The sequence below is a fragment of the Amblyomma mixtum genome, chromosome 7 (assembly GCF_055824585.1).
Source record: "Amblyomma mixtum isolate Tamu chromosome 7, ASM5582458v1, whole genome shotgun sequence".
In the NCBI taxonomy this organism is placed as follows: domain Eukaryota; kingdom Metazoa; phylum Arthropoda; class Arachnida; order Ixodida; family Ixodidae; genus Amblyomma; species Amblyomma mixtum.
In genome coordinates, this window is record NC_143018.1 from 55,160,891 (window position 1) to 55,188,361 (window position 27,471).

Consider the following 27,471-nt stretch of genomic DNA (forward strand, 5'->3'; position numbering starts at 1 on the left):
TTCGTTCTGGAACAATGGGATGAAAATATAATCCAAGTTTTTGAAGGAGATGGTGATCTTGGGAACGTTCCCTATGCTGATCATGTGACCAAGTAGGCAGTAAGGCGATCAAGGCCTGCATGGCTCCGGCAGATTTGCCGGGAGCTCTCTTTTGGTGATTAAGGCTGAGGGCAGGAAGGGGGGAGGGTAAAGGTCTGAATCATCTCCTTGTCCTGAGCAGGTGAGGTCGGTAAGTTTGAAGATTCTTAAGGCTGTGTTTCTTAAGTGCACAGCTGCAGCAGCTTCTTCTTTGTCTTCTCTGCCATAAATGACAACGAGAGACAATGTTTTTTTACGAGGAAGAGGCAGAAAGTTCCAGCATTGCCCTTCCTTTCAGCGACTCCTAGTCATCTACACTTTTTTTCTCACTGGCCAATAAACCGATTATCCGCTATTCTGAGCGTGCGTGCGCCTCTTGTTAGCAATTTATTATTTCCTTTTCTTAAGCCTACCGCTTCTGGTTTTTGTTCATCTATTTGTCTTCTGACTCTACCGAACTACTGCGATCAATCGCACACAGAAACCGCGACAGGAAAGATTGCCTGACTAGACACATAGCGCTAGGAAGAACTTCCATCACGAGCACAGCAACACATTTCAACAACTCTGCCGGGAAACTGGCTTGGAATTTGTGGGTCGATGGTTGGAGACCACCGATGTGAATCTGAAAGTGAAACCTACCTGCTCTCATGTGTGATAGTGATCTCAGATAGTCCGTGACAAAAACTGCTTGATTTGTTGGGCCACGACACCGGGGGTAACCGCATTTTAAAATAACGTCAACTATTCACCAGCCAACACCAGCCTACAAGTTTCCTAGTCTTAGCTGTATCGTGATACGTAACACCGCTGGCGATGCTATGGGGAGAAAAGCGCTATAACTCAAAATGTCTGTTTTTAAAATTTGCGGAAAATCTTAAGTGAAACGACATAAATAAAAGGAGAATATCGGGAACATAAATGTTTAATAATAATATCATTAATATTGAAAACCTCAATGAGAGCAGGTTTGACCACTAATTACTTTTGTTCAGTCTACGGTTCAGTTATATCATCTTGGAGCTTAGGAATACCTCATCGACTTTGTCTTTTAAAGTTGTTGGACGACGCAATGGCGGTCGGCTTTGCGACTGCACGAGTGTGTAAAGCATCTAATGAACAGAATAAACCGATGTTAGCTGGATTGGCCTTGACTCCAACAGCCCATTGGCTTTTTGTCCCCGCTCTTGCACGTTTATTTTACGCGATTTATTGTCTCAGGCAATCAATGGGCGAAAGTGTGTTTAAGGGTGCAGTAATGATTAAAGTAATGGGAATAGGTTAGCTGATTTTTTGAAGTCCACTAGTGAGCGGAGGTATGATCCTTGAGTCCAGATAATATATGAAGCAGGGTTGCGCGGTGATAGACCCGCTACCTTCAGGTATCGGATCCTTGTAAGCTTGAGAGCAGGGCAGCCGTACAGTAAGCCGTGAATGTCGGCGTCAATGTCCTCGCGTTAAAATATCGGACACTCGGGCCGAGAAAGAAATCTCGACACTGAGGCTACTTTCGAGTGATGGCAGGTGTGAGGGCAACCCCCGGATCTTAAGAAGCACAACCTCCTGTGCACGGGTAAGACCGCGGGGGAGGGTTACCGCACACGGAGGGATTAGAGCTCGTGTGCGGCGCTGGAGGTGATGAAGATGATGGCGAATTTTTATGGCGCAAGGGCATCTGTGCCCAAAGAGTGCCATGGCACAGGTATTTTCTTTTGCTCTAGGTAGGGCCGAAGACCCATTTCCCAAGCATTTCACACTTAAGAATCCGAGCATCTGGCCAGGGGAAGCTTGTACCCATTGTATCACCGGTGGGTACCCGGCGGCACTGGTTATCCGACCTCGCACGTCCCGCATGCGAGGCGGTCGCTCAACCACTCTGCCACAGCTGGAGCGCCGGAGGTGTTCCTTTCTTGTTAAAAGGAGGGCAATGTTGTCCGGTTCACCAGCTAAAGCTGGTCTTGGGGGTGTGAGCTGCAGAGCGCCGCCTCCAAGCCCCGAGTTTTTCGGTTATTGATTCTCGCAATATATGGAATGTTCTCGCATGCCTGTACCATGTGGTATAAGTTATCTACTTCGCTGTAGAAGGCGCAATGCGGATGTTAAGAATCTGGCAACACACAGCTGAATTTGACTGGGTTGATACAAGTATTCACCCACGCCACTTGTGTCTCGCGGTTCGAGAAAGAGGAATAGAAGAAGAAGAAGAACCGAGCTTTCGCCTGCAAACACGATCACACCTTCGCACCTCCTATCGTAAGCGTTCTTTCTAACCACGTTTTGGGGACTGTGCACTCCAGTGCCCCGTAGACTCGGTTACTAGATTTGGTAACCATGCTTTGTCTGTTCTGGTAACGCGTGAAGATTACAAGTACGGCTCTGTCTCCACAGCCAAGCATCTAGCTATGGACTCCCTAAAAAATTAAGATCTTGATAATTAACGTATATGGCAGTTGTGATCTGAATATAAACTATGTACACGCGCCGTTTGCTTAGTAAGCACCCCGAAACATGCATCCCTCGATCTCAGGGGTGGTCTGTGATTCCAAACTGCCTTTACCGTGCAATTGCTCGAGGTGCCACATGACCACGCGCTGGTGCAGGGATTACTTTGGGCTCCTCTGTACGGTAGTTAACAAACAGCTGATCGTTTTGCATCATCATAAAGCATTTGGAATACTGTCATATGGGCAACGAAGTAAGAAGAGCGATGATTTTCAGAATTCAGCCGACCTACGTTGTACTCGGCCTTTGGGACGCAGGCGCTCCTAGTCAGCACTGCAATCGGCATTCGAAATCCGCCATCTGATTTCTGTCCCACGTTTCTGTGATCCTACAGTGTTGTCAGGTGAGTATTATGCATTATCTTTCTTTGCGGTATAAGAAGAAAATGCTTATACACAGCATTAAATTGAAAGCTTTAGTTTATTTCATTGATACCTCAACACTGACTTCAAGTAAACCAAACCACACTTTGGTTTCTTCGCCACATTGGTATTAACATCATCATGTTTTGAGAAAATCTGATGACAGCCTTTTTCATAACATCCTCACCATCTAGATGATCAGCCTGACTACGCCCGCTGGTGCACAAAGGCCTCTCCCATGTCTCTCCAGTTAACCCTTTCCTGTGCCAGCTGCGGCCACCCTATCCCCGCAAACTTCTTAATCTCGTCCACCCACTTAGATTTCTCAGTTTCAAAGAACTTCAGAGAATCTTTCAAAGAACCTCAGTTTCTCTTACAATTCCTGGATGTTTTGTTTAACCACTTCTTGAGCAATATGTTATTTAGCACTTATTTGTTCCTGATATAAGATAGTGGCGTTCAGTAACAACAGCTCTAACGCTTGCTATGGGAGGCACGCACCGTTTCTGAGCCAGCAGTACATAGCTCGCTATTTCGTGCCTAAACCTGCACTTAAGGAAAGGTTTTCTTGATGCCCTGTTTATATGACATTGTATGCACCATCGAGGTATTTCTGGCATGGCGCGACAAGTGGCGGAAGAGAATGGCCCGTCAGTGTCAGACGCGATGAGAAGTCCGATAATGGATGCAGGAATTGAGCTCCCATCTGCGGTCACCACTGATCCTCGGCGGACAAAAGGACCGAAGGCTATGTACAGGATCAAGATCAAAGTGCAGAGGCACCCGCTCAACACACGCGTCACCAGAGTCCTGCTCGGAGTCACCGTCTTCTTCACTACCGTCATCGTGGGCTTCAAGTTGTACCGCATAGCTTTCCCCCACGGCGACTTCAGGGAGGAAGAGCTGTCCGGATGGTGAGTAATATAACAGTAGCTAAACTAAGAGGACGCGAGCTAAACAGAGCCGTTGAAACCGAGGAGCAACGAGAAGCTAGACTTGCCAAGCAACGAACAGAGCTAGGCTTAGAAGAGTTGAACCTTAGCAATATTTTTTTTTACTTGCCACTAAATCGCAATGATCATTTGTGCGTCATCAAGTCCCACGTTTGAGAGCTCAGATATCAATAACCAACTCACCCAAGCTGTTAGCTTCGTTGTGGATAACAGCACAAGAACCCACTATTTTGCTTTCTGGAGACCACAGGATTATTAAGATGCCCATATACGATCTTGCCCGACGGCTGATGTGTGGGCAAAGGCGCTTTAACTTCAAGAACGTTTTGAAAAGTTAAGCTACCGGAAATTGAGGAATAAGTCTTTCAAGAAATGCGGCCTTACAAGAGTCGCCATAAGCAACAAAGAGCTTTTACCATAGCAGATATTTTCACTGAACGATACAAACTGGTCGTCTGCTGGCAGATGACTGTCAAATTTGCTGTCGATGGTGGTGGTGGAAAACATTTATATACGGATACACTTAAAGAGCTTTTGCTTAAGCTGGGCCAGAGGGGGCCAGCCCTTACAAGTACTAGGTGTAGGTCCGTAGTTCGGGACCTCAGTGGCGTCGGCCGCCGCCCGGGCTCTCGCGACCAAGGCCCTTTGGGCCTGCAGGTCGGAGCAGCCGAGCCAGGTCGGAGCAGCCGAGCCAGGTCGCCTCCCAGTCCTCCCGGGTTGGGTTGGGGTGGGGGGGGATAGCAGGGTTGGAGGGGCAGGTCCACACCATGTGGTAGATGTCCGAATACGTCTACGCACAGTGCAGACAGCTGCCCGAGAAAAATGGGTCGTAGTGTTCGAGAGCTACCGGGCACAGCAAAGTATTGCTATCGAAGCAGAAGCCCCTCCTCCGCCTTTGAGAGACCTTTACACGGACGGGGATAAAGACCATGGCCAGATTGATAAAGTAAAACAGTCTTTGAAGGAGTAAGCTGGAGTGAATTCGAGTTCCTGATAGTCGGGGTCGGTGGGGAATGTCCGGTGAGAGAGCGCGCGGGCGGCGGCGTCAGCTGCTTCATTTCCCTCAAGGCCCATGTGAGCAGGAGCCCAAACCATACACCGGTGAGCGGGGTCTCCGGTGTAGACGCTATTTTGGAGAATGCGGCAGGCTAGGTACGGTACCCAGCTCTGCTCGACGTTCCGACAGGCCCCTCGCGAGTCGGAAATAATTGTTTTTTGAAGTGGGATCACATGCAGCCAACGCAATGGCGACCTCCTCCGCGTGTGTTATGTCAGGGGCTCGGAAAGTAAGGCGGTTCACTGTTTTGGATTGGTGGACAACTGCGGCCGTGTACCATCCCCCGTGGTGGGGGCCGGAGCACCGAGCGCCGGGGCAGGGGCCAGTTATACGCCTTTCCTTTCTTTAAAATCAACGCAGCCTAAACCTTCCACTGGATTTAAGAAAAGGAAAGGCGCATAACAGCCTCAGCTTGTAGTCGTATGCCACTGCCCACTCCCAGCGCGATTTAGCTGTCCACTGCTGGTATTCAAAATTGGATTTTGAGGAAAGGAAATGGCGCTGTAATTGTCAGACATCTCGGTTGACACCCGAACCACGACGTTAGGGAAGGAAAGAAGGTGGGAGTGAAAGAAAAAAAAAAGAAAAAGAGGTACCGTAGTGGAGCACTCCGGAATAATTTAGATCACCTGGGAATCTTTAACGCGCACTGATATCGCACGGAACACAGGCGCCTTTTGCGTTTCGCCTGCATCAAAACGTGGCCGCCGCTGCCGGGTTCGATTCCGGGTACTCCAGCTCAGTAGAGAGCGCCGTAACCACTGAGGCAAAGCGGTGGGTACTTTGTCGGTTGCCGCAGAGCGTCGCACAGGCTACTGTTTTCTGTTTACGTTTTGGTTGTGCTCGCATTCTTCCTCGGTTTCACATGGCCGGGCTTCAGGAATACGAACACCACTGAAATCTGAAGGATGCGGCTAAAGGTGCGTTCGCACTACAATTTTTGCGTTCTTGGGTGTCAAACGCCAGTCGTTAACAACTGCCACAAGTTATACGCTCGATTATTTATATTTTCTAACACTGCGACCAACCTTGCGACCAAGTGCAGGTTTGAACCGGATGGCTTCATTCCCGACAAGCTACCGCACGACCTTGAGCCAGACATGTACATCCTCTCGATCAACGCCACCAACGTTTCCTTCACTGGGAATATCACCATCAACCTCATCTGCCGCAAGAACACCACCTATCTCCTGCTGCACGCCGCCCCAAGCCTGACGATCATGTCCATCGACGTAAAGGTACCACCTGTGACTACTTTGATTTCAGAGAATATAAAGAGTAGATAAACAAACTGAATTTTCACGGCACTGGCCGCCACCCACTCCGATGAAGCGTACATAATTTTGGACTCGCAGCAGGTCTGCTAAAATTACGTGCGGGGTGGGATAGCGCCACTCGTCCGCAGAATACTATTGGCATTTGAGAGCAATTCAGATTCGGCTGTGAGTAAAAAACACATAGTATGGGTGCCCAGTCACAAGGGGGTTGAGAGGAACGAGGCCGCTCACGCGGCTTCCCGAGTGTTCCTTCCCCCGGGTTCCACTCAATCCCCCAAGTCTGCTGCGGTAATCATACCAATTCCGTTAATATCTTATGCAGCTATCACAAACTATTTACGCCTCTGCAGAAGGGTACTCCTGGGACCCGCCAAGGGTCTCGACAGAACCAAGGAGTGCCACCTCAGACGGCTCCAAACCGGGTCTTTCTTAAATCCCGCCGAACTGTTTTTAAAACACGTGGACCCAACATTCACGGCAAGGTGCAAATTCTGCGGGAAGTCTGCTGGCCTATACCACATGGTGTGGGCCTGCCAGTACTATGCACATATAGTCGCTATAAGTCAGGCAACTAGGCAAGGCTAGGAGACGGCCCTGTCCAGCTCGGACCTGCAGGCCCAGCGGGCCCTGGTCCAGAGAGCACGGGAAATGGCGGCGGCCAATGGTGTCCGGGAATAGGGTCTGCTACCCAGGTCAACGACCATCCCCACCTTTCTTTCCCTGTTCAGTATAGTGTTGCAATAAATGTTTTCTCCTCCTCTTCCACCGCTGTGTTCCGTCGCAAGAAATACATCAGTGGGAACTTCAGTTTTATGCGTTAACGGTGCGAAATCGCCGTACATTGAGGAGTTAATAAAGGGCAAGAGTTTATGCCGTTCCCTATTATCATTATCATATTGCAGAATTCTAAGAAAGACAAACCTGGTAACGGGCAGTAGATGAGGTCAGGTTTGCGGGCGCAGGGTCGTCAAAGCTGCACAAATGATGGTTATTTGGTGGTGAGTGGGAGAATTTTGTGCTGCTGAAGTAGATTTAGTTAGGTTGATGACGTGTCCACGGCCACTGTCTAAAGTAAGTTGACCAAAACGCTGCGAACCCTGTGCAGGACCTCACGGGCGAGAACTTCACTGTGAAAGTGTTCGAGCGGCTGCGCGACAAAGATATGCTCATCATAAAATCTACAGGACGGGAATTCATCCCGCCCCGAATGTACACGTTGGCGATATCTTTCAAGGGAGTGACACAGCAATTTCCAGAGCACACAAGGTACGCGTGCACCCGAAGCTTGCCGGACCATTCACGCGTAATTCCTTTGCTTGGCTTGGCTCGTACACGAACGACCGCGAAAAGAGAACAATAAGATGATAAAGAAGGCACTGCATGACGGCAATGAGGTGAAATCTGCATCTCAGCCCGGGCTGCCCCGATATGTGAATGTCTCATACGGAAAACACGGTTCCTTATTGTCTACGTCACGTGACCAAGCATTCGTAACATAACCACATACGATTACCAGAAGTGCCATCCCACTGAGCGCTATTCCGAGGTGCAACTAAGCCGGAGAATTCAATTTCTGATTGGTTACCTTAGCTGGATCTTGCTTTATAACGAAAGAACACAGGAAGAAGTACAAGTTGACCCGTAATGGTAAGTTCATGAGTTCTTAACAGGATAGCGGCTATCTGTTCTTTAAAAAAAAAGTTTTTATAAGCTAGAGAACAAGAGGGACGCATCAGTGGTTTTCTCAAGGAGGCTGCGATGACACCGCAACAATATTTTGTGGGCAGATATCTGAGAGAAGACTGGAACGCCATTCAATTAGAATGACTATCACATAGATGGTTCTTTGCTGACTGAACGAATTTTTTATCGAGTTGCGGGGGTAAAGAACAAAAGTTCCAAATTTCAAGTCGTTTTTCTTAACAGTAATCGTGTCTTTTCTAAACTATAAAGCTCAGAATATCACAATAATTTGTAGGACACCTTTCACTAAGAAGAAAAAGTTAACGTAGTTTATCTTTAAAGCCAATATTCCGTCAAATTTCTACGTAATCATGGCTCGTTAAAAACGTCGGATAACTGTGAACAACTTCCAGGGTTACACCAGCAATTTTCGAAGTATTGAGGAAATGTAACAGAAAGGATACGTATGAAGAAAAGTAATATTAAAGCGCGCATAACTTGAGCTAATCTCGATTTTAAACATTATAGCATTAAGGCTGTCGCTCTGCAGATAATCTGGCGTCATCGGTATCATCGGTGTTGTGAGCGCAAAAGTACGTAGCCCACCTGCCACTTAAGTTGCGTGAATCTGTGGCATCATCACAGCGTGCCGACAGGATTGTGAGAAAACTGCCCCACCATGGCAGGTGGCCATTAAATTAATTAGTCACTAGAGGTTGATCGAGAAGAGCAGTAGTTGTCACAATCCCCACAGGTGGCTGTGTTTAGACAGCCAGCTGTCGGAGTAGTGGCGCATCTCTTATCCGCTGCACCACTGCACCCGCAGTGGTATGAACACTCCCGGCGATATTTGAGTGTAACGTATGGCATGATTGATTCCGCATGTAAGGGCATGCAAGCAGAACCTAGACTACTGAAAAGTGTACTTGCGCGAGAGGGATCTCGTTTGCTATCACACCCTTAAGGGTAGGTTAAGCGCTACGTGATGATAAAAGAAAGAATAGCATACGTGTCTGCGAAGTGATCCTCAAAGATGAGGCCCGGCTGCTGAAACAACCCTATAACACTATGGCGTCATACCCTTAAGGCAAAGCTTATGTCTCCCCTGAAGTGTTTATGAACGCCTTAGGACGACCATACTGGGCGTAAATAGGCGCAGGATGCGTTAAATGAATATCTCAAAACATCGAAAAGCTCGACCATCTGCAAAAGCAGCAGCATCAGCTCAGATTTTTAAGCGCTGGTTTCATGTCAGCGTTATATTTCGAATCAATTTGTCATTGAGAAATCATGCTGCATCTCTGGGAGCTGACATTTTGACTTTGCTTTCATCTACATGCGGGCGAACATATTTTCAATAATGTTGGCAGTTCAGACAACTTATTCATATTTTTAGGCTCTGTACCGCTGATACGCCAAAAGTACAGTGTTAAAATGAAAATGGCTTCAATCGCAATTACGACATAAATACTGCGATGTCAAACGTGACTACAGTGTCCTGATTTTCTGACACAAATATTTTTCTACAAAATAAAATTCGTACCAATGTTTTGATATTTATTCTCCTCCATTAAAGCAGGCGATCGCTATAACGTTTGGAGCATGCTTTGCTTCACCTTATACTCTTAGTGTGGAAACAAACTCTTTAGTGCGGTGCTCACTACCCCCTCTAAATGGTGATACGTGATTCGTATTGCAGGTATTATACAACTTAAGTGCGTTATGACAATGAGGCGCAAAAATTCCAACACGTTATTATATACAAATGAAATACCACACAACCTTCGCCATAAAGCTGGACACATTGCGGCAGGAAGCTTAAAACCCATTGTACGCCTGGCGAAACTGCAAATCAACACCTTCAACATTTGATACTCTACTACAACAAAATAGGTGAAGTTTGGCACGGTAATGATTAAATAATTTCCTCATTATTCAGCTAATGGCTCACATATATCACTGATATATCATCTGTGGCTTTTGTACGCTGACATGCTTCTGTTTTAAACCTGTGCGTTTTTTCGGAATAAAACCGCGCAACTTTCTCGCATACGAGGTGCTGTCTATGCACTTGGTAGGAATATCAGCTATAGTAGCACGCAAGCTTTAACACTGCGCCGCGGTTTGCGCCGTCCTGTAGTACTCCGCTGTCCAAAGACAACCGTAGACAAAATAAGGTTTTTTAATGTATGACTGTATTAAAAATGCCAGCTATCAAAATTCTAGAATTTGCAATTTTTTCATGACATCAGCTTCTTGTTTAGGCAACAAGAAAAGTTTTAACGACGGACTACTTTTTTTTCGTGGACAAATTCTGTGCGGCAGTCCAGAATGTAGGCAGAGCTTTAAAGCATATTTAAGTTGCATCCGACTAACTATAGTTAGTCCAATTACATCAACATTGGCTCAGAAAATAATCTTCCTTCGAAATCACCACACCAAGGCTTCATCGCAATCAAGCAAGTAGGAGTTTATTCTGGCCTGGTTTCTACCATGGTAGTAGCTTGATTGGAATGTCTGAAATCCCGACCCGTTTCTAGCGTTGTGGCGTCGTTAGTTTACGTAGCTTTCCTGAAATCTTTCATGATGAGTAAAGTGTAATTAAATTTAATTAATGAACATTATTCCCGCCTTCACTCTCAATGCTTAACACGAATACAAAAGGATTTGCTAAAACCATGCAACATATAGCCAGTAGGGGTTAAGCCCGTTTCCTTTTCACGGCCGTCAATGCAGCGGCCTGGTGTACTTCCAGCAACCTGGAGGCTACGAGAGCATCATGTTCCTGAACGAAGCCCGGGCTTCGCGCAGAGTGTTCCCCTCATTCAACCGGCACAGCTTCCGGGCAGGCTTCAAGTGGGTGCAAGTAATGTGGAAAATTTTTAAAAAGATTCTTTATATTAACCTTCACCATAGTCCCCGTGTGGCAGGCTAGTACCAATGCTGAAGGGTTCATTGAGCGTTTTCGGTTCAACTAGAGTTATAGCATTCTTAAAAGTGTTAAAAGAGGGCATAAAAGTGAATGTCCTAAATCTAATGACAGCTTCATGTGTATGTGAGAAGCTAGGCTCTTTTCCATCCAGCTTCCAGCTTCCATCCATATTTAGAATAAAAATGATTGTCACGTTAGTTAAATGAAGGCTCACTGACGAGAAAACATGATGGTATAATACACAGATATCGAGTCCTACAAGCATAGTGCTGTTGACATTCCCGAAAATTCAGGGGGGCACTTTGTTGACCTAAAGTGCGGTGAGGCGAAAGCCTTTAGCGCGGTATTGCTGCTTGTGTCGCTGATGTGTGGTTAAGATGTTAATTAAATACACAATTGTTTTTGAATCTTAAATACTGGAGACACTGGAGGGTGTTTGCGAGGCATCCGTCTGATTCGACAGCTTTCTGCAAACACTCTCCAGCGTCCTAGACAAGGAGAACTACATATGTATCGGCAGGGAGTAGCGTAGCCATTAGCACGCTCGGCTGTGGACCGGTAGTGTAGTGGTTCGAATCCCATCGTGCACAGATATTTTTTTCTGGTCTGACTAAGTATAGCGTGACACCTCTGCTAACAACCTCCTGTCGACAACGATGAGACATTAAAGGCTTTCGCCTTAAAAATTAAGCCACTGAAACCCGCTGCGTGACTGGCCGGTAAACGGGAGGTGCACAACTGCAAACTAACCGGTGTCTTTGTGTTACGTCCTCGATTTGAATCTGCTAATAAATTTCAATTTAGAGCGCCAGTACTAACAAGCCAGATTGAATGTTTCAGCGAGATACTGATTCTTGTCGCGCATTTATTCTAATTGCAATACGGTTCTACAAAGTGAAGCTTTCCAAAAAATGAAATAGAAGTATCCCCGTTTTGGAATAGCAAACTGCGGTGATGACGACACAGTTCTAGGCGAGAATACCAGAGGCCAGACTAAATTTCCATTCATCCTGAGGTGCTGATCACAAAGTCCCTTTCGGTATCGATGGCACCAATTAGATTTGAACGGCGGGAGAGTTTTCAAGTCAAATTCTGCCAGCAATAAATACACCTTGTGGTTCCGAAGTAATATCGGCATAGCCAAGAGCAACCGTAAAGCCGATTTTGGCTAAAACAAAAACTGGGTGGTTCTTTGTGCATAGTGCGCAGTCTGATCCTGTCTGAAACGATTCAAATACATATGCATTATTGGAAACTTTAGTTTAGTTTATGAGGATTAAACCTCCCAAAGCGACTCAGTGTATGAGGGACGCCGTAGTGAAGGGCTCCGGATATTTCGATCACCTGGGGTTCTTTAACGCGCACTGAAAACGCAGAGTACACGGGGCTGGTGACCCGAATGACGCGGGTTCGATCCCGGCCGCGGCAGTCAATATCGATTGAGGCGAAATCCTAGAGACCTATGTACTGTGCGATGTCAGTGCACGTTAAAGAGCCCCAGGCGGTCGAAATTTCCGGAGCCCGTCGCTAAGGTCCCTCGTACCCTGAGTCGCTTTGGGACGTTACACCCCCATAAACTAAACCAAACTTTTCGTTAATGTATTGGTATTCGAATCGTTGCACGGTGAATCAGACTGATTACTTATAAAGGCATACTGCGCAGATTATTTACTGATTATTTGTTAGATTCAATGCTCACAGACCACAGGCAGAACGACACCAGACAAACTGCTCACTGTGGAGTCGTTTTCTCCTCACTTGTCTGCATTCACAGTGGCAAAGCACGTTACCTATTTCAAGTCTTGTCCTTCGCAATGCGAAAGCACTGATTCACTAGGAAAGCTGAAAAACCCGGGCTATGTGTGGAGCATCAATTTTCGACCTTTGACCATTGACCCTTGACCTTAACCTTTGACCCTGATCTTTCATGCGGTTGCCTTTGAGGCAATGTTGCCTCAAGTGCTTTCGCACGTCCTGTTCGGCCGAACTTCGTTCAAACCCTAACATTTTTTGCCCTGGTGGCTGCCTGTTAATTGATATGTACACCGCTGTCGGGAACTCTATATTTGGTCACTGCTCCAGATGCGTCTGGACAACATTCTATGAGGGAGGTGAACACGAGCATTTTCGGTCGCAAGATACTACGAAAACCACGTAGTTTGTCGCTGAGGACGTACAGCCTTTGTGAAAAGTAAAGAGCTCAAAGAGTTTATTTCCTCCTCATCCTGTGCAGGCCGCTATACATCGGAAGTGTTCCCAATTTTTTGCAAGCGAGAGGAACCTTCGCCTTTACCGTGCCGCGGAGGAACCGCAGAGGAACCACAGAGGAACCACAGAGGACCGCATTGAATGAAATCGTTTGAGCTGGGTACTTTTCACAAAGCCTGTACCTCGAACACATGCTGCTGCAAAAGCGACGGATTGATGACCCTATTGATCTATGGATATCATTTCCCAATCGGCACTCTGCGATAAACTCGCAGACTGGATGGCATAGTGCGGCGGGGCCTGGTGCTCTGCAGCAGCCAGCGGCCCATCGATGACATGGACGACGAGCTGGTCGAGAACAATGGTGGGCCTGGAGACGTGTTCCGTGTGCGCTTTTCCACTATTGCCGCAATCACGAGCGACCGGCTTAGCTGGTTTCAGACCAACCTGCTGAGCAGCGCGCCGGGCTCCAGATTGGTCATGTGGAACACCAAGGAACGCCTAAAGTACATGGACAGACCGCACAAGGTCTTCAAGGCCGCCCTGGATGCGCTTAACAGTAAGTGCTATTCGGCCGCTATGCGATATATTCGAAAAAACCTCGCGGAAGTCTTTACAGGTGCGTATAAAAGAAAGAGAGAGTCAGAGAGGGAGGGAGAGGAGAAAGGTAGGGATGTTAATCAGAAGGGTGTTCCTGTTAACTGGTGTGCTCTGGGGCAAGGCAAGAGTAGATGCGTTAAAAAGCAAGTTCTTTCCCTTGTCTCCTCAACTTGGCCCTGTGGTTGTGACATGACCCACACATGTGGTAGTGATGTGAGACCATCTCGGCCAATCCCAACTTTCTTGACACTCCAGCGCTAAAAATTGCGGCGGTTTCTGTGATTGGGCATTAAAATACACGCTGTCACATTCGAGCATCTCGCCTACGCATTTGCACACTCGAGCACCGCACGTACTCTGCTTCCCGCTCGTCGCTCTGGTGTACACTCGCTGTCCGGCTTATTCTTTAGCGCTATGGACAACCACACACTTAAAAACACTAATAGCAAGCAAATACACGCGCACGTCTTGAGGCCTGCTTTCGAAGAAATACCACGCACCGGCCGGTGTTTAAGATCGAGAACCGGGCTTCGGGGCCGAATGAGTACGACACCTTAACTCCCCCCCCTCGACTAATACACAAAGGTGCGCCTGCCGCTGCGATCTTTAAACGGAGGGTAGACCCTTACAGAAACAAGCCTACAAACACGAATGTGAGGCTCGCTATCAAGGAATAACACACACGGAAAGAAACTCCTAAATGAAGAGGGCGTTCGCTTACGAATGTCAGCGGCGTTTGATCGCCAAAACGTTCTTTGTATTAATACAGCCAAACCTCGTTGTAACGAAACGGTTTAAAACGAGATAATGAATATCAAGAATCAATTACAATTATTACAAAACATAAAACTGAGCAGGGAACAAGACACAGGAGAGAACCAAACAGGACGAGCTCAGACTAACAACTGATTTACTGGAGTAAAACCCTTTTCCTTCAAAAGCAAAACACATGCGTGACAAACACTCGAAGCACCACACCCAATGAAATCACCTTATAAAACCAATAAAGTGAAACTTTTTCCTTTACAAGTGTATGGATGCCTAACTCAACTAGCCCCGCAACGCACACTCTTGGAAGGACAATTACCATTGGAAGCTTGGTCAGTACGGGCTATAACGAAGCTGCAGCTATAACGGGCTCCTTCAACTTCTTTATAACGAGGTTCAACTGCATAGCCGCGACTATACCTAAACGCGGAGAAGACAGGGTATACACGGCAGCGACGTTTTTTCTTTTCTCCCAGGTACATACCCGTACCTAACAGTTCCGACCCGAATTCACGTGGTGCACCTGCCGGCATTCAACCGCACAATGGTGTGCTGGGGCATCATCTACTCATCTCGCTTCGAGGCGGACATCAGCGCCCAGCCAAGCCATTGGATAAAAATCTGGGAACTACGCTTCCAGATGATAATCGGCACCATCCTCGCCAGCTTCACTTTCGGCCACACCGTGACACCACGATGGGCGAACGACGATTGGTTTTTTTATGTACGGATGTCAGGGTTGATATCAACTGGGCTCACAGCCAAGCCGGTCATTAGTACAGGATCTTGTCGCTTTTCATTGGTTTGGAGCGGTGGTTGCATAGGAAACCACCGAAATTGTGCGTGTTGTAGAAGTATATGTCCTAATCCGAAACTCTCCGATTGCCATCCTAGAAACTGCGCACATTGCACAGCTGACTAGAAAGTTCTCGAGGGAGTCTTCAGAACAGAGACGGGCTCGAGATGAACCTCGTGTAAGGGCCCATTGCGTTGGAGAGCACAAAAGTGATTGTTAGTAGGCTAGGGGTGCCATACTGCTATGCGTGCCAAATGTTCGCTTCGCGAAAGATCGACAAGTCTAGGAATCTGTAAGCATGAGGAGGAAAGGTGGTAGGGAGGTGTATTAATCTAATCGAGCTTGTGGTAAAGAGCAGCACTGCTCGAACAAGAAGAAATGGTTGCGCAGAACACTTCGGACACGTTACAGAGTTTTACGCGATTCAAGCTCTTCACGACCGGGAACATCAAATAATTCCCCAGTCAAACGTTAATTAGGGGCACCAATCACATCTGCAGCTGCAATTGGGGGCGAACTTTGGAGAAGTTAACGAATTTCGCAATCCACTTAAACAGTTTACTCCTTCGCAGGGTCTGTCGGCGGCAATAGCGCACGACTCCATGGAGGGCATAGGCTCATTCCTCCATGACAAGCCGTGGCTGGTTAGCTACCGCCATCTGGCCTTCAAGTTCGACGAGTGAGTGGAAGCACCTTTCTTGGGCGCCGACAGGAAAAAAAAAGCATAACAGCTCCAACACTTTTGGCACCCCGTCTTCGGGGACTAAGTGGAGATGATAGCTCTACCGCGCCCTTCCCAACTAACTATACCCGTTCCGTTCTCTAACTGGACAGCACGTCTGGATAATGCACATTCTAGGCGACGCCCGCATAGATGATGACTACAACCTCCTCGCTGGCCAGTAGTCTAGAGTGAACGCTTTTCGTTAGCGCCTATACGGCAAGAGTGAAGACCGCGGCGCCGGCATTATTAAAAAAATGAGGGAATTTAACTGTTCCGCCATGGCTGTGCAACTTTTCTCAAGACACCACGCAAAAGAAATCGACAAGCCAGGCGCACATTTTGAGTTGAGCATCTTCGTAGTTTCTCCCTGCGTTTCCTCCCTTTATAAGACAGGTTTAAGGTTAAGGTGGTATAGCCAGTTTGGCAGTTTACAATTTGAATAAGCGCCTGCGTCTGAGACTCAGCTATGTAGGCACGAATAGCTGCCTCTGGGAAATTTTCCAGTACGAACACGTTTGTCATAGCGCATTGGCAGAAACACAGCGCCCAGAACGGTCAGTTTCAAAGCAAGTTTTTCACTTGACGCTGCGGGACCGCAAATGGCGAGTGCACGGATTGATTAGATACATTGCTTTCATATTCCTGTAAGTGCTCTGATCATGTCTGCAACGCACGAATTACGTACCGCTAGAGCCTGACATTTCATGCGTGCACAAATTTCAGTTTCAAAGCGCAACTGGGTGGACGAAGGTGGGCCGCTGGACTTCCCAACAACCCATACCAACCCTTTTTGTCGTCAGCTGTAGCATCTTGACAAGAACAGACGGTGGTCTCAATCCATGATTAAGTGCTTCTCCATAAAGCACGCACCAGTCAGGAAATAACGTGGCAAAAAGTGCTGAATTGCAGGTAGATGCTCATACAAAAAATAAACATAAACCCGAGATATATATAGAAAAACAACGCTCAAGGGAACAGAAGTTCTGACTAAAAATTAAGAAGTGCTAAGTGTTCTTGAAGTGTAGCGCTGCTTAGGAATTGCAGGAATCCTGACGCAGTTAGCGAAAACGGAGAAGAGAGTTGGGCACAAGCGTTTAGCCGTTTTTGTATGTCTTCGTTTGCTATGTTCATGGCCGTACAATATTAAGCAGTGCAGCTCTTGAACCATTTTTAAAAATGTGCTTCTGTGCGGCAACGAAGGACGGCACAATACGTAGACGGTACAGAGATCCTTGTGCGGCGCCAAAGCACCTTTCTGGAATTGACCACCAAAAGGTCTACAACAGCAAATTTAGATTAGTTGACAACAAGAAGGGAGAGTTTTAGCGGTGTATGTATAGGTCGTTCTAACCTCTGTGCAGCTTTGTCATTTACGCTGTAATAACTCATTTTCCAGTGCTCTTCCTATCCACTAGGAGTGGATGCGCTCAGATTTAGCGCCTATTAGTCAGCCCTCTCCTACATGGCAGTTTGCTGGCTTTGTAAGAAGAAAAAAATAAAGATCGTGTACCTAAAGATACTTCTCATCTAAGCAGCCTTTCACGCAGAGGTTGACCGATTCGTTAGATTTGGATGCGAAGGAAGGAAAGAAGGAAATGCTAGGTAATGTCTACTCCTCAGTGGACACCTAAACCGCACCGTGTTGAGAAGGGATAAAGGAAGTGAAAGGAAGGCTGAAAAAATATGTGCCGCTACGCATCACGCTTAGTCTAACGTATGCGCGGGTAAGTCTTTTTTCTCTTCCGAAAACCATCGTATCACTACTCGCAGAAACGTGATGCTTATGTTCGCATCATTACGGTAATAGGCGTGAATTACACTAAGCAAAATTGCCTACCTCAGGATTACAGCGCTCGCAAAAATAGCAGAGTGAAATTCACAAGACTTCCGTCGTTACTGCGCCTCAGACAGGAGAATAAAGGTCGCAATGAGGGGTTAATAATTAATCTCCTGAAGCAACTTTGTGTTCAAGAAGCATACCTAGAAAGGTGTGCATCAGCTTAAAAGGCGGAGCCCATGCACTAAAGAGGAAATGCGGGGCCAATTCACTCCTGCAGCTTTTCCGGTCATCCTTACTTATCGCTTGACGATAGACGTCACAACATGTTAAGCGTGATAACTTCGCTACCCGCTTTATCAATTCTACAACTCAGAACGCATCTATTTGCAGTGCAATGAACAGGATTACGCCAGACACATTCGACTTCGTCGGATCTAAGAACCGCTCCATGCTTTCCAAGGCCTTCCTCCTTTTTATGCTTTACAAGGACTGCTTTCTGGGAACGGAGGACTTTCGTGGACAGGTACGAACAACCGATAAAAACAAAAGGCAGCGAATACACACATTGGGCGCGGTGGCTCAGTGGCTGTGGTGCTCTCCTGCTGACCCTAAAGACGCGGGTTCACTCCCTACCGCGTCTGTCGCATTTATATGGAGGGGAAATGCTAGAGGCCCATGTACTGTGCGATGTTAGTGCACGTTAAAGAACCCCAGGTGACTGGAATTATCTGGAACCCTCCACTACGGCGTCCGACATAGCCTGAGTCACCTTTGGATATTAAAGCCCATAGAACCATAAAAAATTGGCGGCTTCAAAGTACTTGACTTGTGTAGAGATAGCGACTAATCTACCGGTCACCAGCGAGTCTTCCATAACGTGTCCCACCCGTCACTCTTTGGACAGTAAACTCCGTTTAGCCTTCGAAATTAATCCTTTTTCTTTCTCTGTTTTTAGCCAGGGTTACGATGCTTGCGGATACCACAGCGGCAATAAAGCCCACTGGCAACTCCAGCTTACAATGCGGCACAAAGACCGGGCCTAAACTCGCAGGTCGCCAAACAACCACACCTCATGCGGCCAATATAGAAAAGAAACAAAAAGTAAAAGAGGGCATCAGTAACTTCCTGCCCAACTCAAAGGCGGAGAAATGTTATTTTGCCTCTGTAAATTGTTTAATATATGTGATAACAGCAGTAGTTTGATTCCGAGTTTCGTATCATATAGTTCTAAACTCTACCGCCGCAAGACCCAATATGCTTGGTCAACAGTAAACCACCTCTAAATCAGCGGTGAGTCATTGGCTCCGCTGTATACTCAATATGAGAACTGCGCAGCATTCCCGGGCCCATGTTTACATGCTGCGTCGGCATTCAAGGCCGGCTCTAGCAGGAAGAGTCAGCTTTAACTCCTATCGCAGTCTAAAGGCCGCTACATGACGCATTCAATTACAGAGACTGTTATTTATGGGCGGCTCTCGGATGCAAACGGCGCCGACGTGGGTACCGGAGCATATGGAAGAAGAAACCCGTAGGAAGAAGCTTCAGGTGACAGTTCTGAAGTCTGCACATAAAAACAAAAGGGAGAACGCGATGGCATGTGATGTGCTTTATTGGCTATAAACGCGGGTCCTGACCCACCCTCGCGTGTTGCTGACTTTGGCGTAGTCGGAGAAAGAAAGAGTAAAATGTTTTATGGAGGTTTACCTCCCCAAAAGCGGCTCAGGCTATGAGGGACGCCATAGTTATGGGCTTGGGAAATTTCGATTACCTGGGGATCTTTAACGTGCACTGAAATCGCACACTACACGGGCCTCTGGAATTTCGCCTGCATCGAAAATCGCTACTGCGGCCGTGATCGAAATAGCGTCTTTCGTGTCAGCAGCCGAGCGCCGTAACAACTGAGCCACCGCGGCGACCCAGGAAAAAAGAGCGGGTTCAGGCCGGCTTGACATGCGTACACGAGCCGAATGACGTAATTCCCTAAAAAAGATTTCTTTAGATAGTCTTTAGATTGCCCATAGACTTTTGTGTATAAAGTTACTATACTTGACACAGACAAATCCTATAGACAGTTTATTGACAACCTATAGTATAAGCCTACACTTGCAGTAGTTTTTATATATACAAAGTCTACAGACTGAATAGACAAGCGTGCATATCTACAGGAAGACAAAATAGTCTGTAAGAAGTTTATAGAGAGTCTACAGACCAATTTTATACAGAAACTCTTGTTCCCGTGCCCTTTCTTCTTCAGGGTGGCGATTTACGTCAACACCAATTTTTTTTTCATTGGCCAGCATACTAACGAGAGAGCCTTCACTAATCATACAATGGCAGCGGCACAATTTCCTCCTAACGTAGCTACACCGGTGTTAAGAAAAATAAACATTCTTTGTGACTCGTCGAAGCTTCCCTGATGACGCCGCTACTCGTTTTGGAACCTAGCGGGCAGTGGCTCGGGCATCGCAGTACTCCTGTTTGTTGTGCAGGTGGAGAAATTCATCGCAAAGTACAAGTTCATGACGACCAATTCAGACAGCGCCGTGAACATCCTGACTAGCGAGTCGACGTACCAGAAGAAATACTTCGACAGCTGGGCAAACAATCGTGGTCAGCCGGTGGTCATCGCCGAGGTGAGTTAGAGCTCTAATCTCCCCGCATCCGAACTTCCGGAACACACTGGGATGCGTTGCACGCTGATATGAACATTCGCTCCATACGAGTACGAGAAATGACGTCATGACCTTGGTTAAACAAGATAATTGTTTCGTTATTTCTCACGTCCCTCCTCAAAGTGCAAGTGCAATACAAATGTACGCCGCGGTGTTCATATCGCCCAAACACTACTTGAAAAATGTCTGGGTGCCATAATTCAGGAGCACGTCCGCACAACCTACGCTGCTGGCGCAACAAAGCCGAAGTGCTTTGGGCTAAGGATCATTGAGAAGGGTGAAAAAGAAATATAGCTGGGGTATAACTGCTTAGCAGAATCGTAGCAACTGTGCGTTCGCATTCTACGATCTTTAATATCATAGTAAAGCCATCATTACTAACGAAAAGAAGCATGTGACCAACATTATATGGAATGTCGCAGCCGAAATAATGGGTAAAAAAACTATGGGGAGGTTCAAGTGATGATGATTATGATGGATTTTTATGGCGCAAGGGCATCTGTGGCCAAAGGTCACCATGGCACAAGGTATTTTCTTCTTCGGAAGGTGGTTGCAACGATCCATTTCCCATTCATTTCACACCCCAAAACTGCCGAGCGCCAGACCAAGAGAAAGCCTGTGCCCAGTGTATCACCGGTGGGTACCCGGCGGCACTGGGGATCGAACCGCCCACCTCCCTCATGCGAGGCGGATGTTCAAACCACTAGGCCAACGCTGGGGTCAAGAGGACGCTTAAGTCACCTTAACAGTGGAATGCGATTACAGATTTCACATCTGTCACAGCTTCTGATGCAAGTTCTGTGTATTTTCGTTAGTTTCTTTATAATTTTGGTCCATCGAACATCATATACGGACTGCTACCAGCTGCAGTAGCAGGTATCCGCTATTTTGTGGCGGCACGGAAGTTTGCATATATCACGTATTTCCTCATTTTTCATTTCGTGTCTCTAAGTTGCTGTCTAGAAAGTATGCGCTCACAACCCGGTGAGCTGGTGGTGATGACATCGCAAGGTCAGGCGACTTCTCTCGGCAACTCATTAATTTGTCACCTACAATGGTGGGCAGTTGTTGTCACCTGCAATGGTTGTGGTGACATCACAGGCTCACATGACCTCTCTCCGCCAATCAGAGTGCTTCATCAGAGAAGGTTGTCATGACGCCACAAAGGCACGTGAAGTTTCGACCAAACAGCAAATTTCGTGTCGGATATCAGCGCAACTTTGGGGCCGTGACCACTCTAATGCAATCGCACTAACGGAGCCAACATAACTGGTCTCCCTGCTTAATATAACGTCTGCATTAGTATAAATAGAATTTAGATGCTTCTAGCTCGCGCCCTCGGACCGCTTTCGGCCGGGCGACTGCAGCATTAAGGCTTCGTCATTTCTTCTTCCACCTGATGTAGAAGGATACCCTTCCCGACTTGCCTGCGCCTTCCAGCATTCAATACGGATCTCGCACGGGTGTGTCAGTGCAGACTACCACCTTATATTATCCTTACATCACCACGGGACAATATCATGCTCATTTTTGCTCTACGCCGTCACTTAAAGTTATCTCCAAAAGAAGGAAGGCACTGCAAAACTACAAATACTTGTAGGAAACGGAAGCAATGTCGACCTCGGCTTTCCATCGAGAGCTAAGAATTTCTTCGTTGCACACACAGGTCTACAGTGCCCTACTATCGACCAAACCATCTCCGCACAAAGCTATAAACACAATTCTGAGGAAGCCGGATTAGAGCCTGGAAAGCACAATTTTTATGCGACAGCGTTAAAGGCGTTGTTACCCAGAAAATCCGCCATTGACGTTGTCGGCGTCGGCATTGTCGGCGTTCTAAGCCAAACATCACGAGCATGACAGAGAGCAACCTTGGAGGCTGATGGGCTACTCAGGTCACGTGACCTTGAGGCATCATCAAAACGAGCCCACCGGATAGTGAACAAACTGCCCACCATGGCAGGTGGCAGATAAATCAATGATTTCATCAATGCTCGGGAAGATCAACCTGGGCCGCACAAGGCCTACCGCTGGGAGCACCTTCCATCGCAGGGCAGTGGTGCATCGCTTAACCGCTGCACCAGTGAGGGCTCCCAGGGATCCATGAATGTAAATTAGAGTGTGACATTCTGCATATATGTGAATGAACGCATTACGCTATCGCGTGATATCCTTCAGGCGGGGCATAAGTGTCTCCTACAATTGTTTTTCTTTTGTATACCGACCACTAAAGACTGTCGCAACATGCGCGTCGCATTTACTATCGTACTTCTAATTGAGATTTACTCACTCCTTGTTTCTTGCGACTGCTGAATGTGAGTGCGAAAGAAAAATGCAAAGGATGCAAATACCTCACATACTAATCAGTTACAACAAATGAAGTAGTGGTCAGTATAGTGCAAATACCAGTGAGTTTGATCCCGTTAGCGATATGTCATAAAAATTAATAGCAGAGGCATAGGCCGAAATGAACTTTAGAAAATAATGCCAAATTTTTTAATATTCCGTAGCAGCATTTCTACCTAACCATCCCGTTGTAACATCCGCTAGTATACTCTCAATTTGAACAACTGCAGTGTTATCGACCAGGCGCGCACTGTACGTACCTTGTTTAGCGGTTATACTAGAGTCGCATTAATAGAAATTTGTTTAACTCGAACTGCCGGTTAATTGGAAAAAAGACGCTTTTTCTGCCAGTATTAACGAGAGCCTTATCTGTTTGCCTTGATGAGACCGTCACTTAATTACATCTTTTCTTTGATCTTCAATTCTGAAATATTCGTAATCAACAGTATACGCTTCTGTTTTGCGCAGCTGGTGAGAGACGAGCAGATCAAGGACGTCGTGACGCTACGCCAGGCGCACTTCATCACCAAGTCCGCGCTGATCAACGCCACTTGGGTGATCCCGGTTCAGCCAGCGTGGATATTCATGAACGGCACCCGGAAGACTCAGGAACGCCAGCTTCTCATCGGGAACCTCAGCACAGAAAAGAGGTACCTACATGATCACGCGATGTGTCGCCATTCTTTATAGTCCTATTCCGTGGACTCGTGGCAGCAAAGGGAAAACACGCCTTACTGCACGAAAAAATAAAAGGCGCCTTCATTTTAGTCGCGTAATCTCGGGAATAGTAACGAAATTTCTTCAATCACAAACTGTGCGTTTTACAAAAGCTTCAAGTGCTTGACGATCTACGTTGGGCGGCACGCGCAAACAGAATAAAGCCTCAAAGGTGAGGAAGCAAATTTCATGAGATGATGAATTCTATATCAGCGCGGTGAGTGGCTTTTATACCGTTTTGCAATGAAAGTCGCTTAGATTTTGTATGCAAGCACAGGCAATATACTCGAGAGCACGAATCTGCGCTCAAAATCATGTCGTGCCATTGCCCAGCAGTAACTATACGGGGTAATTTACGTTCTGAGTGATGATCGATTATGCATGGTCCTGTTTGGTTGTGCTGATGGTTGTGGGGCTGCAAAATAGACACTTTTTGCTGAAAAAAAAATTCATTTAGAAACCTTTCTGCCACTCGGTTCAAACTGATTACGTCAATAACGAATAAAGACACTGCGATCACACTGTGGAAGTGAATTAATGCTGGCGTAGCCAAACTTCTCCAATCTACCCGCAAAGACCTTTCTTGTCGTTCCACTGTGCAGCTGGCGAAAAGGACCGGTGGTGGTGACAACAGTATTTCATGTTTTTTTCTGCTTTACAAAAGCCCCATTTCAGTCAAATTAGAGTTTTGGTCATAAGTGCGCGGTGTTTTATCTATACAACTGACGTTCAGTTTTTCATTGACCCTTGAAAAAATTTTAATCAGCGAACTCGCTCGCCCAAAGGCACACATTGCCTACCGTAGGCACAAACAATCCCAGTGACTGATTTCGCAAACGCGTGTAGAACTGGATGCGCATGAGATACGAACGCGTGAATGACGTTCGTAATGCGCTGCGCGAGCCCAAGGAATAGGTTTGTTACCACGATGTGAGATGCGCCAGCTTTTTGTGTGTGCTTGCATGGCTCCATGACTATTCTCTCCGCACTCCGAAGCGTTTGTCTGAACAGATAATTCGAAAAGCTTCCATCACGTAAAAGCCGCTTGACATACACGAAGGTTCATATAGAGGCATTGACTCTTCTATGTGCTGCTCTTCGCTTTTCGATAGTGAACTTCCGCCAACTAGCTATATGTTCGCTCTCCTATTAATTTACTCTTATATTCCCTTAAGACTAAACTGTGCACACGCATATTAACAATGAGCAAAGTGCACAGCGAAATATTGAGTCCGTGGCAAAATGATCATATTCGATGTAGTACATTTCGAATTTTTTTTTTCATAATATTAATGGCATCGATTTGCGAATTCCGCCAGTAATCGCCAGTTCGTGCCACCAAATTCTTAGCGGATGCGTCAAAATAAGGTAATTCACAATTTAATAAAATCTTCTACTCCATTCCTACGAGACAGCGAGGACGCAAGGATCGGGGTAAGATGATGCTACGTGCTTGAAATGCTTAGCGCATTCTGGGAAATTGGACTGCACGGAAGAAAATTTGGGATTGTGGGGCTTAACGTGCCGCTGCGACATGGACTGAAGGGATGCCGTAGTGTAGGGCTCCGCATCAATATAGATCACCGTACGCTGACATCGCGCAGTACACGGCCATACATGCATCTCTCTTGTAATAAGGGAGTTAATTACTCACTGACGTCCACCCAAGCGCAGCCATGCTGCTACAAAGCAAAGCTTTACAGCTTTCTCAGAAGCTTCGCAATTGAAGAAAAACTCGTCCTGGTACGGGGTTCGAACCCGGGACCACCGCTTCATCGGAGCAGTCGCTCTAACAATTGAGCTAACCGGGACGGCAAGCTTATGGTAGGACGGGAGCGAATTGATCAGTAACTCGAGGTGGCAACAGTGTTGACCAAATGTCTACTCCATCTTAGGGGTTTCCCCTAAACATTTGGTGCTTAGAGTTATTGATCAATTCTCTCGCGCCCTACCATAAGCTTGCCGTCCCGGTTAGCTCAATTGGTAGAGCGACGGCTCCGGTGAAGCGGTGGTCGCGGGTTCGAACCCCGGACCAGGACGAATTTTTCTTTAACTGCGAAGTTTCTGAGAAAGCTGCATAGCTTTCCCTTGTAGCCGTAAGGCTGCGCTTGGGTGGACGTCAATGAATAATCAACTCCCTGATTACAAATCTACTCCACCTTGGGGGTTTCCCCTAGACATATGGTCAATGCATATCTCTGCAATAAAAATGCCTAACTTCCCTTCTTCCCCTTCACTTCCCTCCTTCCCCAGAATCGGACCGCTGGAGGCGGCGGCTTTGCTGCTGTTCCCCAACATGGCGTCTCCCGTGAGAACCCTGTACAACGCGCAGCTGTGGAGCCGGCTGTTCGCGCTGCTGGACAGCCCGCTCTTCGGGAAAGTGCCCACGGTTAACCGGGCGTCCATCCAGCAGGACCTGGGCGCCTTCCTGCGCAACCAAGACGTGGGCCTCACGCTGTATATCGCGGGCATACGGTACATGTGGCGCGAGACGAGCCGCGCTGTTTGGAGGGCGTTCGCCAAGTAAGGAATGCCACCATATTCATCCTTTAGTGTAACAAGTCGTCGCCGTAAATAACACTGTAGTTAATAAACCCTACATAAACATTTATTCAATTAATGCATGTACTGCATATCTCGTGTATAAGTGCGACTATGATTATTCCCGCACTGGCGCAAAGTTTGCAGAAGAAAATATCAAAGATCCTCTCCGCTACGTTTAACAGCCGGATAATTTAGAAAACGCACAGACGGTTGCGAAGTCGGGCCGTCGGAATGTGAGACCGATGAACGGCGATGCAGTTTCTTGCTAGTGTAGAAGCTTGGGCGAAATGGTGGCACTTCATTCTTGACACAGAACAGCGCGCGTGGGTACGTTTGTTTCTGCGCCCTTATCTTGTCTGTGCTATCTTAAGGATGAATAGGTTCTTGACTTTCCGGGGAATAAATCAGCCCCTATGCTTCTGAACGTCTCACCCTTATGCAGTGTTACATTGTTGGCTTTCTCCATGCGACTGAGAAAATGCTTCAAAAAATAGAGGCAGCCACGATCGTGCGTGCGCGGCGACAATGCAGGGAGTACCGAGAGATCCACAAGATGGCCGACAAGATCCAGCTTGCGCAGCTGGATATGCTGGTCTACAACATCACTTCCTGGCATCGACCGCTCAACGACTCGAACAGCATTTTCGAACACCAGACGCTCCCTTTCGTTCAAGAGGTGCAGTGCCTAGCCGCGGGAATCAAGAATTGCGACGAAAACGACAACGAGTTGGACGAATGGGACTTCATCGTTTGAGTACACGGGTTGCGGAAGAGCGAAGTGCCGGTAGCGCTCAGAAGCGAGGAACTGTTTTTTTGTGTGTGTGTTTTGTGACATTATTGTCGACCTAAATAGTGCTTTCCTTTCGTATTGCGGAATCTCTATGCTGTCCACGTTCGCTAATGATGAAGATTCAACGAAGCGACACAGCCCGTCGCCACAAACACGATTCTAGCTGATGCAGTGTCGCTGTTGTATTCGCAAGCTCTTGGCGATTACTCTGATTTAGTTGCGAAAAGTGAGGATGAAAAGCGCTTTTGACATAGTGTTTCCTTAGTACCGATATTCGGACGTTTGTTTATCTAAGAAATGTGAATGATATTTAGTACCACACTTGTGCACTCGTGTTAAGAACTTTAATGAACTTTTATTTTTATTCATGCAGTACAAATGTAGTATAAGTGTTTTTCTTGAACTTGGTTCCTCACGACTGAAATCCGCTAGGTTTGCCATGTGTTTTCTCGCATGTGAACATGCGAGCGTTTCGCACTTCAGTTACTTACCAAGACGTGGAGAAGCATCTGTCTAACTCGTATCCCGCGAGCACGACACTGACCGAGGCATTAATTAATGAAACATCGCAAAAGCTAACGCAAAAAAAGGTATTTCCTGTAATATTTTGTCAAACCCCACGGCGATTCGCTCAATGCCCAGCCTCACCTTGTGACAGAAAACTGGCCCCACGGCACTACCT

At 47.0% G+C, this 27,471-nt stretch overlaps 2 protein-coding genes across 5 annotated transcripts in view; one reads left to right on the top strand and one right to left on the bottom strand.

Moving 5' to 3' along the window:
- The window catches only part of LOC149336124 (uncharacterized), a 237,135-nt gene that overhangs the window by 87,706 nt on the left and 121,958 nt on the right, over positions 1–27,471 (bottom strand). The gene's annotated exons all lie outside the window — the stretch shown is intronic.
- Positions 3,693–26,753, top strand: LOC149336125 (thyrotropin-releasing hormone-degrading ectoenzyme-like). Its single transcript, XM_089552611.1, has 12 exons — positions 3,693–3,856; positions 5,998–6,190; positions 7,335–7,495; positions 10,649–10,768; positions 13,328–13,611; positions 14,897–15,144; positions 15,789–15,895; positions 18,111–18,243; positions 20,210–20,353; positions 23,207–23,388; positions 25,709–25,978; positions 26,531–26,753. Exons 1-12 carry the CDS (start codon positions 3,693–3,695, stop codon positions 26,751–26,753), a joined length of 2,229 nt encoding a protein of 742 aa, XP_089408737.1.